Source organism: Rattus norvegicus, chromosome 7 (genome assembly GCF_036323735.1).
Source record: "Rattus norvegicus strain BN/NHsdMcwi chromosome 7, GRCr8, whole genome shotgun sequence".
In the NCBI taxonomy this organism is placed as follows: Eukaryota; Metazoa; Chordata; class Mammalia; order Rodentia; family Muridae; genus Rattus; species Rattus norvegicus.
The window spans coordinates 27,374,152-27,390,095 of NC_086025.1; the positions used below are offsets into that span (position 1 = coordinate 27,374,152).

At 42.6% G+C, this 15,944-nt stretch overlaps 1 protein-coding gene across 2 annotated transcripts in view; it reads right to left on the bottom strand.

Annotated features, from left to right (window-relative positions):
• Positions 1-7,240: 7,240 nt before the first annotated feature.
• Apaf1 (apoptotic peptidase activating factor 1) overlaps positions 7,241-15,944 on the bottom strand; it is an 85,381-nt gene continuing 76,677 nt past the window's right edge. The window contains exons 23-25 of one of the 2 annotated variants that reach the window (XM_008765263.4): positions 14,602-14,727; positions 12,808-12,954; positions 7,241-9,582 (exon numbers count right to left, since the gene is read on the bottom strand). In XM_008765263.4, coding sequence (XP_008763485.1) covers positions 9,436-9,582; positions 12,808-12,954; positions 14,602-14,727 — 420 coding nt within the window. In that variant the 3' untranslated portion in view covers positions 7,241-9,435. The remainder of the gene's footprint in view (positions 9,583-12,807; positions 12,955-14,601; positions 14,728-15,944) is intronic. The other variant, NM_023979.2, reaches the window with a different exon arrangement.

A 15,944-nucleotide genomic window follows, 5' to 3' on the forward strand; every position in this document is an offset into this window, starting at 1 on the left:
TCTTAGGCCCAGCTCTCTTAGACATAAGCGTGGTCTTTTATTTCCCTCCGTACAGAAATCTGCCTTTATTTCTCTGCTGGGGGTGATGTGAGAACCCCTGGTCCTCAAAAACATCTCAACAGCCTCAACCACTTACAGAACAGGAAAATGGCTAAGAAGTCGTTTTGGAAATGTTCAGCATCCTTAGACATCAGGGAAATGCAAATTTAGACTACACAGAGAGTTCATCTCACCTCAGCACCAGAAGAGCTATGTTCAAGAAAACAAATAGGAACAGATGCTAGTGAGGATTGGGGAAAGGAGGGTTCTCGTCCACGGTTGGTGAGGGTGCAAACTGATACAGCCACTGAGGAAATCAAAGTGGGGCGTCTCAAAAAAGTATAAATAGAACTTCCATATGACCCAGATTTACCACTTCTGGGCATATATCCAATGGATTCTATGTCCTATAAAGGAGCTTCTTGCTAAGCCTTGTTGGCTGCTGCTTTATTCACAGTTAGGAAATAGGAGTGGCCTAGGAATCCATCCATCAACTGACGGATGGGTCACGAAAATGCTCATATAAATGCACAGTGGGATTCTTTTTCATTTTCATATTTTAAAACTTCATTTTACACATACGAGTGCTTTATCTGCATATACATCTGGGCGTCACATGTGCGCCTGGTGCCCACAGAGATCAGAAGAGGGTGTCGGGTCCCCTAATGCTTACGTGCTGGGAATCAAATGAAAGGCTTACGTGCTGGGAATCAAACGCAGGTCTTCTCAAGAGCAGCAAGGCTTATAACCATGGAGCCATCTTCTCATCTGCGAACTAGAAGTTTACTCAATATAAAGAGAAATGGAATTACTAAACTCACAGGTAAATGGAGCTGGAAATAATCATTTCGAATCTGGTAACCCAGACCCAGAAAGACAAATACCACATTTTCTCTCCATGTGGATCCAAGCTTTGAAAAGTTCAGAGGAGGAGAGACAGGGAGAGACATGTGGAAGGATAATGACTCTTTCAGACATCACAGCTTATCAATCAAAATGTCCAACACCAGGGCGTGCGACTTCCCCCAGAGTTGTTGGTCAAGGGGATTCCATAGAGTCCCCAAACAGCCCATCAGAACTTCATGGTAAGATCACTTACTTACTTGAGTCACATGACATGAAAAAAAAAAAATCCAGCTGGCAGAGACCTGAAAGTTTCCTCCCTACTGTTAAGAGTTCACAGTACTGGGAGGTGCTATGCAGGTTTCTGGGAAGGCGGAAGGGTTATTAGTAGGGGAAAGGAAAGAGAGAGTCAAACAGTCTCACCAAGGTGTAGACTGCAGGCTACAGTCATGATAACATAATAACTCGTCTGGCATGCCAGACATTGATACCATAGTGACATGGAATGCTGTAGGATTGGCCAATGCTTTCTAGTTGGGTCTCAGAACTATTCCACAAGACAAGAACTCATGCTTGGTACTGTTAACTGAGCCAAGAACCCTTGGTTAAGTAGGTCGAACCAACTATTCTTTGGCTAAGTGAATCAAACCATCTTCTAAAAACTTACCTTTATACTCATAGATTTGTATATTCATTCCTATTGCAGCTCTCAACCCTCATCAGCAAAGGTTCCTTCGGCAGAGGTTGGTGGTTAATATAAAGACCATAGAGTGCTGGGCTCCAAGTGGAACGCATACATCATGCTCACCACCTGCAAGACTCAGAGGTCATGAGAAAGTGGCAGAAAGATTGCAAGAACCAGAGGTTGGAGAGAATTTCTGGACGTGACAGTGCATTTGCACACATGAATTACCAACAGCTGTGGTTGCGTGCACAAGACCTGCACAAGAACAAGACAGTCAAAACCCTAGCATGGCTGGAACACAGGCTCACAGCGCCCCATCCCTTACTGAAGTGCTGTTGGCAGGTGATTGCTGCTGGGGGAGGAAGAGTCAGTTTTTTTTGTTCTGGAATGTGGCCCCCAGTAAGTTGCCTATGTTCTCGAGCACGGCCCTGAACCCATGCACATACTAGCAGCTCTACCTAGGTTAGGTGGACTTTAGAAAAAGTATATAAAGCGGGTTATAGTGGCACAGGCCTTAAGTCTCAGAACTTGGGAGAGATCTCTGGGAATTCAAGGCCACCCTGGCCTATGAGCAAGATCCAAAAGAGCCAGGAAGACACAGTGAGACCCTGTATCAAAATGAAATGTAGGTTAAGTTAGGGGAGGGACATGGTAGGGTGGTTTTGGTAAGAGCTGGTTGGGAGGGAGTGGGAGTGGATTTGAGTAAAAACATTATATGTGTCTATGAAATTCTCAAAGGATTTTTAAAATTTTTTAAAGTACTTTGGTCGGGCTCACAGGAGATTAGGATATTTAGGGTTCTGACTTTCTGGTTGGAATAAGGAGATGTACTACCATAACTTTTGCAAAGCAAACTTAGCTAAATATAAGTAAGTTATAAGTGTTCCCAAGACTGTATTCGATTTTTAGTAAGTATTATTGGTTTATAGTGCAAGAAGTATTAAAGGTATGTTAATTAATACAGAAAAGGGTTTCATAATTCCCTAACGTGACCAAGCAAAGACAATGATTCTCCTTCAGATTTTTTTTTTAAGATATGATTTAAAATGTTTTCTTGGGAACATGGACTGTTTTTTAACTTTATGAATTATTCATCTGAAAATCAGTTTCCGGTTGCCATTTAGGGCTCCAGCAATAAGAATGCCAAGAAAATACATGTCATTGTCCTAATTCAGTGTTTGATCTTTGAAATGTTAAGAAAATGGATAGTAATATCATTACTTCTGGTAGTTTTGTGATATGCATTTGAAAATCTCAGAAATAAAGGGAAGATACCAAAGGGAAATGCACACAACAGGAAAATCCTTAATATTACCACTGTTTATGAGTAAACTGAATAAGAAGTACCCACCAGGGAGAGAGAATAAGCTAAGAGAGTCAGAAAGTGGAGTTCAAGACTGCAGAATGGCTAACAGGGACAAATACCACTAAAAAAAGAGAGGCTGAGGAAGAATAATATCAAAAAGAGAAAAACTAGAGGGAGAAAAACAGGTTGCACAATAAGGAACATGTCAATAGATGGCCCTGGTCACAAAACTGTATAAAAAGACATGAATCTGAGAAAGGTATTTGTAAGGATGGGGTGAGAGAGGAGGGAGATTTAAAAAAAAAAATGAAGCCAGGAGGTGGTGTCCATGCCTATAATCCCAGCCCTTGGGAAGCAGAGGCAGGCAGATCTCTGAGTTGCAGGCTAGCCTGGTCTACAGAGTGAGTCTACATAACAGCCAGGATTACACAGAGAAACCCTGTTTAGAAAAATCGAAAACAAGCAAACAATCAATCAAACACCCAAAAGACAAAAAAAGAAAAAAATAAAAGAAAGGAGAACAATCAGAATGCATATTTACCTATGTTTGAAATTGTCAAAGAACAAACTTACCTAATTTTTTTAAAAAAGGAGTCAAAATAATACTGAAAGTATTTTTAAAGGAGACACAAAGTAGGGTTAAGAAAGACAAAAATAATACAATCATCTCAATATATTCAGACTTTTCATTTGATGAAAACCCGGGTCTTTCCTCATAATAAAGAAATAAATGACAGGGTAGGAATAGACGAACCAGGCCTCAACACAATAAAACATGTCAATGACATTATATTATACATCGTCATGACACTGAGAACCGGGAGTAGGCCTGTGAGACTTAAGAAGAAACACATACTCGGGTCATTCGTCTTAAGAGAATGCTGTCCGGGCTTTACTAAGATCTCCTTATATACAAGAGGCAAAAGCAGTGGAAAAGTACTAGAGTAGGTGGAAAGTCCCCAACCAGGAAAACAGGAAAAATCTGTGTCCAAGAGCAGCTGCCAAAGGGGTAAACAACTTCTTACTACAACAAGCTGAAAGACTCAGGGAGGGGGGAGGGAATCATGGAAAGTCCCAGCCCCAAATCAGGGGCCCCTGAGAGCAGCTGCCAAGGGTGTAAACAACTTCTTGCCATAGCAGGCTAAAAAGCTCAGCGAGAGGTAAGGGAAACACCCCAAGGTAGGGCCCAACATGGGAGAAAATTCAAAATATGTCTAACAAAATCAGGACCTGAACAGGGGTATCCGTTTTCTCTAATTCACTGTGGTGCTTGACGTCTCGGCTGGAGCAATAAGACAAAAGAAGAAAGAAAAAGGGATACAAATGGGAAACAAAGTCAAAGCACTCTCATTTGGGAGTGAAATAACTTCACCAGAAAATTCTCATATCTAATAAACACCTTCAGCAACATGGAATGATACGAGATCAACGCAAGGATTAGTAGTCTTCCTCCACACCAGTAATAAATGAACATTCATGAGACATGAACATGAGAAAGAGATCATGGAATGATTCCCATTCGCAATTGCCTTAAAATAAAGAGAGAAGTAAACAGGCTAGTGAAATGTACAGTTTTCAAAGAATGAAATATGTAACCAATCCGTATATAAAAACGGTCAACCCTGTCAAAACACTATCTGAGAAAGGAGTCGTGTGAGAATTCTCGGTGCTTGTGAGGAAACTCTGAAAGAGCCAGAGTTGGGTCAATGTAAGGCCAGTGGGAAAATTCCACCACAAACCTCCAAGCACAAAGACCCCTCCCTTCCAGGGAGGATAGGGCTAGTTTGGTTCCTGGAGCCAAACTGTCAAACAAAGCCACCTGTGACTCCCAACTGACCTCCCCTTGACTCCTAACCGTCCCCCACCTTGGAAAGTCCAAAATGGTCCACTGACCATGAGTCAATGGTAACCTTGCCTAGTTACCATTGTTTGAACTCTGCCCAAATTGTTTGCAAGGTATATAACTCCCTGTTAGTCTGCTCAGGGTCGTCTCCCCTTGAAATGGGAGGACCCCAACATGTCGGAATTAAACTCCTCTTGCTTTTGCATCGATCACCACCTCCATGAGTTTCGCTCAAGAGGTTCTGGAAGAGGTTCAGTTTGGACCTCACGACTCCAAGAAAACAAGAATCCTGAGACCTCAGTTTCCTCAGGCACCCAAAATTGTTCTTGAAGTGTGCTCGCGTGCCCCTCCCAGGTGTAGCGGATAGAACTGAGTTTACTTCAGACTACTCATTACAACTGACTGTCGGTATCTATTCATGTGCCTCCCGTTCATGCCACGTGTGGCTTGTCCGTGTGATTAGTCAGTTTACACATGTGACCTTTCTTAACCCCCAGAGTACACACTGTCTGATACTCTGCATAAAGTTATCTATTGCATGAGACTTCAGCCTGCCTCATCTATAGGCTCCACTCTCTCAGGTACCACCTTTAGATTGGTGACAGTCTCACTAGCCATCAGAGAAAGAAGATTTTTAAATTTCAATGAGATTCTGCCTCATTCCCAGTCAGAGTGACGACTATTAAGAAATTCTAAACAACACACCAGGTGTGATGGTGCAACACCTTTAATTCTAGCATTTGGTAACGAGGCAGGTTAAGTCTTTGTAAGTTCAAGCCTAGACTACACAAGGAGTTCCAGGGCTACATAGCGAGACCCTTGATCTAAGGCTAAGCAAAACAAAACAACAAATTCTGCTGAGAATGTGAGCAAAAGAGAACTTTATACTCAGCTGGAGGGAATGTAAACTAAACCAACCACTATGGAAGATTCTCAAAAAGACTAAAACAGTAGGTAGGTCACAGACCAAACCTAGATGTCCAAAAACGAAGTAGATAAAGAAAATGGGGCTATGGAATTCTTCACAGCACCAAAGAAGGAAAACTATGTTTATAGAAAAGTTGATGCACCTGGAGATAATCATGCTAAGTGAATTAGTCTCAGGGCAAATGTATGTTGTCTCTCATTGTGGTACCTATATTATATATGTAATGTATATGTATATGTACATATATAGACATTATATAATGTAGATATAAAGATAGTAAATATATTTAACGTGCTATATATTTGCATATATGTGTAGAGATAGATAGATCGCAAATCACGTATGTAGCAAATCCATAAATGGCATACTAGTTCTAGAAGAGAAACTTCATAAAAGAATGAAGACGACTGACATGAGAGAACAGAGGTGGTGAAGGAAGGGCAAGGGGTCTGCAGTGAATGTTCAACGCACACTGAATACTTGTATTAAAATGTCCTCGGATAACACAGCATCAATTATAATCAACAAACATGACCACGATTTCCATGAACTCTAGAATATGACTCAAGAGACTGACCTAAGAATACAAGGAGTAAAAGTTGAGATCAAAAGCAGACAAACAAAGCAAAGTATTTAAAACACGTATTTCATCTATAGAAAATTCCCCAAACCTAAGGAAACAAACGATGTTCAAGCACCAGAGCCATTCAGAACTCTAAACAGACATGACCAAAGAACAAAGAAACATGTGAGAGAAAACAGCTCACACAGGGAACCCAATCAGAACAAGAGCTCTCAAAAAACAAACAAACAGAAAAAAAAAAAAAAAAAAGCTAGCACGGAACAAAAGGCCATCCAACCAAGACCGCTTCATTCAGCAAGGCTGTGTTTTATAATTGATGGAGAAACAGAGACATCTCCAGAAACACACAAACTAAAGCCATTCATGGCCACCAAGTAGGGGAGGTATGTGTGTGTGTGTGTGTGTGTGTGTGTGTGTGTGTGTGTGTGTGTGGGTGTGGGTGTGGGTGTGGGTGTGTGTGTGTTAACATGCAGGTATGTTCATGTGTGAGTGGAGACCTGAGGACAATATCAGGTGGTGTCCTTGGTTGCATTTACTTTACTTGTGGAGACAGTGTCTCTCTGTCAACCTGGAGTTCCTCGAGCCAACTACACTGGCTGGTCAGTCAGCAAACTCTCAGATCTTCCTGTCTCACCCTTACCAGGGCTGAGACTTGAGACTGTTCTGTGTGGTTCTGAGAATCCAACAAAACTCCTCATGGTCTTTTGATTGCTTGCTTTGGGTCGGGGTGGGGTTGCTTGTTTGTTTGCTTTTGGAGGGCTTTTGTTTGTTTGTTTTGAGATAGGGTTTCTCCCTGTAGCCCTGCCTGTCTTGGAAGTCACTCTGTAGACCAGCTTGGCCTCTTAACTCAGAGATCTGCCTGCCTCTGCCTCCAGAGTGCTGGGATTAAAGGTGTGCACCACCACCTGGCTATTCCTCAAGTTTGTAAAGACTGCTCCCATCTCCCCAGCCCACCCCTGAAGGCTATTATCAGTCTCCAAACAGCAGGGGAAAAAAAGGCTGAAACCAAAATGTTTTTCCAAAGATTTCAGGAATTTTATTTTTGTTTTTAAAATTCATGTTTAAAGTATTCCAAGGCAAAAAATAATAATACATGTAAATTATAAATACAAAGTCTTCAAAGCACATAAAACATGATACAAAACCATCTTCACATATACAAAGTCCAATGTAATCTTTCACATAAAAAATTCAGCAAGGAACGGGCCACAAGTGGTCATCCAGGCTACAAGGGCTACAGGCCAGGCCTTCCTGGTCAGCCCTGAGAGCTGTGGTATGAGCCACAGCCGTCTCATTCCTCAAATTACTTTGTCTTTCTCTCCACTTTAAGACAAAGACCAAGACTTTTTAAAAACTGATGGTTACTGGTTCACTTCAGCCTCTAATATCTGGAAATTGAAGTCTGATTTATTCTCAGCAAGTTCTAAGCAAGACATACTTCTTTTTTTTTTTTTTTTTTTTTTGGTTCTTTTTTTTCGGAGCTGGGGACCGAACCCAGGGCCTTGCGCTTCCTAGGCAAGCGCTCTACCACTGAGCTAAATCCCCAACCCCGACATACTTCTTCTAATATTTATTTTATAAAATTAAGATTTCCACTAATCACATTGGCTTATATCACAGTAAGTAGGTAAAGTGGTTCCTCAACCTAACAAAAAAGGTTAGAAAAGAACAAACTTCCTGAACTCTATACAAGATTTTGTTCACTCTATTTACAGCTCCTGAAAACGCCCTGGGAATATCTAATCTGAAATCCACCTAAGGGCCAGGAGTGCAGCCGGGTGGTAGAGGGCTTGTCTAGTGTGTGCAAGGCCCTGGTTTCAATCTTCAGCACCATAGAGAAGTAAACTCTAAAACACACTTGTGCTTCCTTCCCTCTGCCCACACCACAGCTGGCAATATGCACGACCACACAAACAGCTTCACTATCGACTACTATTGCTAAGACACATTAATTCCTATTGCAAAATGAAGATATTTGATTTTTTTATTTATATAAAAACTACATCTACTACTAATTTATCTCTATTGCCCTTAGTAATATTTCAGGGGACAGTGATTAAACAAGCTTCAATTAAAGACCCTAAAAGGAGGTTTAAAAAAAAAAACTTGGTAGTGGTGTTGCACAGTTTTGTTTTGGTTTGGTTTTTTTCTGCATCAAAAGACACCTCTCCCAGATACTTAGGAGTCTGATGCAGGAGGATCAAAATCACTGCATAACGCAATGAGCTCTCATTTCCCAGGGAGACATGGGTGTATGGGGGGAGGGTTTTCTGTGACTCTTGAAAGTCATAAAGAGTACGGCCTTGGTGATGACATACAAGGGATCAAAGGGGAATGTGTGGTACTATTTCACTGGCTTACTAACACCTAGCTATGGAGAAGAGGTTAAAAGAGGTCAAGCTTAGTAAAGTAGTAAGTATAAAACTGAGAGAGAAAGGCAGTGGTGGCCCATACCTTCAATCCCAGAACTCAGGAGGCAGAGGCAGGCTGATCTCTGAGTTCAAGGCTAACCTGGTCTACATATTGATGCCAAGATAGCCTCTCTTTAAAGACCAAACAAAACAACTAAGGGAGTGCAGGGTGGTGTCCAGTTCAAAGACTCTGAGGGCCAGAGTCCAGCCAAATGCACAGCTACCTTGTGGTACAGAGAGATCTCTCTAACACATGACTCGCTCAGAGAAAGAACTGGGTTATCAGAAATCATGCCGCAGACTGTGCACCAGGATGCAATACCTTAAAGCAAATTTAAAGAGTGTGAAGACGCAACACAATTGACTGATTTGGAAAGCCAGACCCCTGGGGTAAGCATGGGTCAAAAAACCCACCCACCATACTGACCACTATCACCCTGCGGCATAGCCTGCATAATGACAGCTTCAACATATAGAATCCTTCAAACAATTGGCATTAATTTTGCCAACCAATCTGAATGCATCAAAGAGTTTACCCATAGCCTAACAAGGTACATATTTACATTCATTTGCATGTTGAGGACAAACTGTTAATAACAATGATTGTATTTAAAAAACAGTAAAAGCCTGTGTGTTTGTGGAGATATACTATTATACTATATGCATTATTGATCCGGCTGTAAACAATGTTTGCAATACTGCAGTACAATTCACAGCTTTATCGAAAGTTGATGCACAGTTTCAATTTTTTTTCAATTTAAAATTAAGGGGCTGAGCTACATTAAGGCTCAGTCACTTTACTCTAAAACCTGTAAAATATATAAAATACCAAGATTATCAACGGTCACATATGTTCTGAAGTCAGGGGACACATGTATTTTCTTGAGGTTTGTTCCATTGGTGTAGAAGGTCTGTGAGGACTCCCCAGTAACAACATTCCACCACTGTTCAGAGAAAAAGAGAACTTTCGTTAGACTGGTGATTCTGCTGCATGGTAATTTGGAAAGCCAGCTTTATCCTTTAGCAACCATTCCCGGTTCTTAGGCCAAGCAGTAAGCAGGGAATGATACCTGAGCAGGATTCCAGTCGTTCAGCCTTGGTGATCAGCCCTGGTGATGACCTCACGGCCAAGTCTGCTCCCAGAGCCAATGCACCCAGGGCCACTACAAGGCATTCAAGAGAGACAATAGCCACTAGAGGCTGGTTACACAGAGTGCATTGTGGAGGGTCTTCTCCGTGGCATGGGCATGTGACTGCTTCTCTTCACTAAGAAGCCCTTTCACTAGGAGTCACAGAAGTTATTTATGAGGTAATCTATGCTGAATGCTGATCACATCAAATGAAGCAGGTGCTCTGACCACATCCTCCCTTTCCATCACTGAATTCATCAAGAGTATATAACACTACTTTTACCAAATGGTGCTCAGGGAACTTATGATTCTATCCCAGAGCTAAAGTGGGGGCAAGAGACAGTGCACACAAACTTGGTTTAGAAAGGCTTACAAAGCACTGAGAGTTTGAGCACTTATGTGCTCAGGACAGAGTCTTGCCTGTGAGACAAGGTTCAGTTTTTGTCTTCGCCCTTTGGAGTAGAATTTGATAGAACATATATAGCACCGAGTTTGTAAAGCTCACTAAAGCAGCATGCACTTCCTGAAACTGCACCGTAACCAAAAGCATGAAGAACACATCCAGCCCAAGGAGACTCATCTCAGAGACTAAGGCTTGTACAGTTCATCCCCTAGGACAACTGCCTCATTTTAAGGAACCTGGGCTCCTGAGAGAATCAAGACTTAGGGGACAGTGGAAGTGGACAGCAAAAGTGGGACATATCTGAGTCTCAAATGCAGTTTCTCCCCAACACACACACACACACACACACACACACACACACACACATATACACACACCATTATCTGGAAAAACTACAGTAGCCAAGGGATCAGTATGAACTGTAAACACACGATTTCATAACAGCAGCTAACACACAGTTTTCAGGGTAATGAACTTCTCAATATGACTCTACAGCTGTAGATACAAGTTATCAGAGATTTATCCAAACTCACAAGATCTATCCGTTGTAACAAATGTGAGTATCTGATGCTGATAGTGGAAAAAGCCCAAGTATGCATAGAAGCAAAAGGGATATAAATATTCTATGAACTATGATACCATTATCATGACACCCATCTTACAGATGGAAAAACTGAGGCAAACAGAACAAACCTAATGAGTGGCAGAGCTGGGACCTGAACTCTGGCAGTCTGCTCCCACTCCTAAATCATGACAGTGCTCTTCTGCCTCTGATATAAAATGTCTTCATTTATGATCACGTGTTCCACATGCTAAATTAGCCTTTGCTTTCCGGTGTATGAATTATTATAAACCTGTCATTCTAGCAGCCTAACTGATAATATGTTTTCATTACAGTAATTTGAAAGGTAGGAACATTTTAGCTACTCAACACCTATTTTCTCTTATAGGCACTCAACTTATACTGCTCAGATTTTAAAGTAAACAGACCCAAAAGGCCTAATTTCTTGGCCATTCTAGCAGCTGTTTCTTCTTACTCCTAATTTGTTCTGTGCCTTTGTATGGTCTCATTAACATGCTGGAGAGTAGCAGGCTGGGTTATAACATAATTAGTTTAACCATGCTAGTAATCAAACCAGAAGGCAAAGCACTGATTGTCACTTCAATATACCGACCACACGGACAGCCTATGGCTTCCTCCACCCTCGACATAACCTTTACAGTACAGTAGCAGATCCAGCCTGCTACTTTATTTCAAGGTTTGCCAAGATCTCTGAAAAGCTGATCTTGGTCTTTGAAACATCATAACAGCAGACACGGTTATGTGGGGCAGTCTACAGAGCCCAGAGAATATAGAAGCTTGGTGTCAAAGCTGGGCAGTTAAGCTTTTAGCAATGAAGGACTCTCAGCTTCCAACACAAACACAGCAACGTCTCTCCTCTAAGCGCCATCTTTAGAGCCCAGAGTTTTTATCTTTACACTAATGGGGGGAACTTGGCATTAATAGTCCAGGAACTCTTGAGGACTAAATGAAAGTGTGCCCCAAAAGGTATACATTACTGCAACATTAAGAGACTTCATTTCCAATGCAAGCTGCAGAAGCATCATTTCACACATTAGAAGCATCCCCTCACTTATCTTTTATAAGCTGGATATTTATGTTGAGTAAAACTGCAATAATGTGGGACCCTCAGAACCAAAGACTTTGTACAAACACAGCCGAGCAGCCACACTGTGAAACAACGCGAATCAGCTTCACCCAACTGTTTCCAGTGAACAGCAGCCAGCTCGCAAAATCTGATGGAATCCGATGTAAATGACAAAGCTTACCGAATGCCCAAGTGCCACCCCTTCTACACTTTGCTCTTGCAAACTTCTCTCAGGCTCCTTCCACACTCTAGGCACTCTGCTTCCCATTTGCTTCCTGTATGAAACATTAGCCACCACCGGGAAGGGACAAACCTGAATATGTGCCCCAGCATACAACAGGCTCTAAACTCTGCCTTACTGAATGGATAAATGGGTCAGTAAATGACCTTGGTGTCCTATAACATGCTTAAGCCTTGGCCTCGCAGTCACCATTGAGTATGAAGAAGCCAACTTGTTAGAGACAACTGAAGAAACAGAAGACCTGCTGTGAGACTTGGCACTCGCAGTTACTTATCACAACGTTTTAGGAAAGTTAAAACCATCATGAAAACCACTTTTGCTCATCTATAACTCAAAGGTAGTAAAACTTTGGCATGAGAAAGCTGATGAGTGGGCTAGTAGAAATAAAACTCTTCAGATTATAGATTAATATACTGCTACTATTATTATCAAGAAAGAAAATTTCACAAACACATTTTTCAAATAATTCCAACCAAAACATTTACTAATGAGTGCCATTGTAGAGGAAGTTGGGTCGTGGAGGTTCTGATGCGAGAAGAGAGCTCTCACATGGCTACCACCATCACCAAAGACTCTGAGACCTGGAGAAAGTGGCCTTGCAGACATCAGCCTCACCACTGCAAAGTAGGGGTAACAACAACGTCTCTTCTACTCTGCTGGGTTATAGAAAACCTGAAGGAAAAGCAGTACGTGAAAACTGCTTAGATATGACAGAGATTGCCCTTTCACACTCTGGAGTAGCTTACCTTAAGGTATCCTCCGGCAGAGACAAGCATTTTTCTGTCAGGAGAGAAGCAAACATCAGTCACCCAGCCTCCGTGGGTAGCCGTTCCTTCTTCTATGGAAATCGGAGCACACAAATGAAGAAGCTGGCCATCTGAGACATTCCATATCTACATAAACATAATACATAATTCATTAACAAGGTAACCCTGAAGGTTTACCAGTTTCCAAGTACACATACACATCATCTGCGGTATATCCGGAAAGCTCTCTTTAAAAACAAAAGGAAGGGGCTGGGGATTTAGCTCAGTGGTAGAGCGCTTACCTAGGAAGCGCAAGGCCCTGGGTTCGGTCCCCAGCTCCGGAAAAAAAAAAAAAAAAAAAAAAAAAAAAAAAAAAAGGAAGAGTGTGCTGGGTCAGTGTGCTATCTATCCATTTCCAATGAGCTAAGAGAAAAACGCAGGCATGGTGGTGAACACCTGATTTTAGCTGCTCCGGAGGCAGAGGCAGAAAGATTTTGAGTTCAAATGACAGGTAACATGCACTGAAATTCTCGGCAATGTGTGAATGAGACAGATCAAGAATTATACGACTATTCCTGGAAAGCACAACAGAATCTCTACTCCCACACATCCAAACTCTCCTACTTCTCTGCAGTACACCTACCCCTCTCCTAGGTCCAATGCCTCTGCTGAAAAGCAAACAAAAACAAGAAACCCACCACCGGAAATAAAAATATTCTCCTCAAAAATACTGGTTACCAAGGCTGCAGAGATGGCCCAGCAATTAAAAGCACTGGCTGCTCTTCCAGACGACCCAGGTTCGATTCCCAGCACCCACATAGTGGCTCACAACCATCTGTAACTTCAGTGCTGGGAGACCATACACCCCTCTGACATTCTCAAAAATCCAGGTATAATTTGAACCTCAGTAAAGCTTCCTTAACAAGGACAGACAGTCCAAAGAGGACTGTGACAAACCCAGGAAGAAATGCTGACTAATACGTAGAGTACTAAAAAGATCTCTACTTTGAATGATGAGAAAAATCAGAATTTGCAATTCATTTGTGACCCAATGGTTAACAAAATAATTAAGACGAATCATTCACAAACTAACAGCAGGGAACCAAATGTAAATATCTATTCACAAAAACATAAAATGTCTACCTGACATTTATTTTTAGTTTTACTTGTTTAGTTAGTTTGTTTCTTTATTTATTTGAGACAGGATCTTACTATGTAGCCCTGGCTAGCCTGGAACTCATTTTAAGTGGATCAAGGTGGCTTCAAAGTCAGAGCTGCGCCTGCCTCTGCCCCCAGAGTGTTGGATTAGAGATGCGCGTTGACACAGCACCTGACTTATCTGTCCAATATAAAACGCAATCTTTCCTGGGGTGAATGAGGTAGCTATGAATACAGTGCACACAAGAAACAAGAGTACAGAATGCTCTATCCAACCAAACCCCAGAGCCTGTGCATTCCTCCCAAGAAAAGAGGTCTCTAATGGTAAGGTGCTGTGATCCCAGCTAAATCAACAGGAAGGGCTGGAGTCAGGCCTATGAGTGAGGCCTATGAGTTGAGGCCAGCCTAAGCCATACTGTAAGACTGTCTTTCAAAAACCATCAAATGGGGGTTGGGGATTTAGCTCAGTGGAGAGTGCTTGCCTAGTAAGTGCAAGGCCCTGGGTTCAGTCTTCAGCTCCAAAAAAAAAAACAAAAACAAAAACAAAAAAAAACCATCAAATGACCAACCTGAGTATGGGGAGGATTGCCAGCCCTAGCTAACAGGGAAATGCTACCTGAGTCAGCACACGCCTACCCTGATTTCTCCATTGTCATCTCCAGTTGCTAACAGGATGCCATCCAGCGAGAAGGCAGAGCAGCGGACACAGCTGTTATGGCCCTTCAGCTCATGAAGAGGGGAAGGGAGTTCAAAACTCCAGATCTGGAAAGCAAGTAGGATTGTTTAGGAATGGTAAATACTCTAAACATCTATAAGACCTGCCCCGGTGCTACACAGCCAAGATGTTCATCACGCACAAGTGAAAACGTCTGGTGGTGTGTAAGCCTTCACAAGATGCCCAATCTCTACCCCTAACCTTGTTAATTTGGGGGCTTTCCCTTTAATTAATTACGCAGGTTAAATGTAGCTCCTTTGTACCTTTGTATTCATGTTTAACAGGAGGAGGAGCGGAGAATCAGGGTGAGACAGAAGGTCCACTCTACTGAACAACCAGCAACTCAGTTTCTCTAGCTTCAGTTTCTGCACTTGTAAAACGGGGACGGCTCCCACAGTGTGGTGGTTACGTGGGATTACAGATGAATGCTGGCACAGGACACGACACACAGGCAAAGCTCTGTACAGAGTCGTCACCACACTGCCCTACAATATCACTGCTGGGCAAATGAGGTTTTAGGGGGGAGAAGGGGGAGACAGGGCCCCAGGCTGGCCTTGAGCTCACAGAGATCCTCCTGCCTCTGAAGTAGTGAAATACTGACCTGGCTTGTTGTCTCCCCCCCGCCCAATATTCTCTCTGTGGTTCTGTTATCGCCATTTAGCCAGGACCCACTGAAAACTACAAGGCACTCCCAACCAAAAAGTTACGGGATGAGGTGAAGCAGACATAGTCCCCTTCCTTGACTTTGAACAGAAAGCAGGCTCAGGAATACTGTGTGAGCACCTGAAGAGCTCTGAAGAGCACAGAGAAAATGTAAAGAAAACGCTAAAACAGAGCGGCTAATGCTGCCTGAGAGTCAGGACGGACTTCACTGAAGAGCCAACAGGAAACAGAGGTCTAAAACGTACAACCAGATGGAGGTGGGAACAGGCAGAAACAGGAAAAGGCTAAAAAGGAAGCGGCGATGGGTCACAGAGCTTGCCCCCACAGCATCACATGCTGGGGGCTCCGAGCAGCCCTCCGTGATGACAGAGAGGGTAAAGTGAAGGCGGTGCCCACCAGTCAGTAGGCACGGCCTTTGGGGACAAGGATGAGCAGCTGGAACCAGAGCACTGAGCCATGAGCGAAAGCACAAAGACAGCTGCATAACGATGTTGTTAACCAAGATGGAGGGACACAGAAGGAAGTGTAGTGCTGGGAGTCCCCAAAAGTGTCGGCTTATACCAAGTGAACAAACACCGTGTTTACTTACACCCCTTTGTAT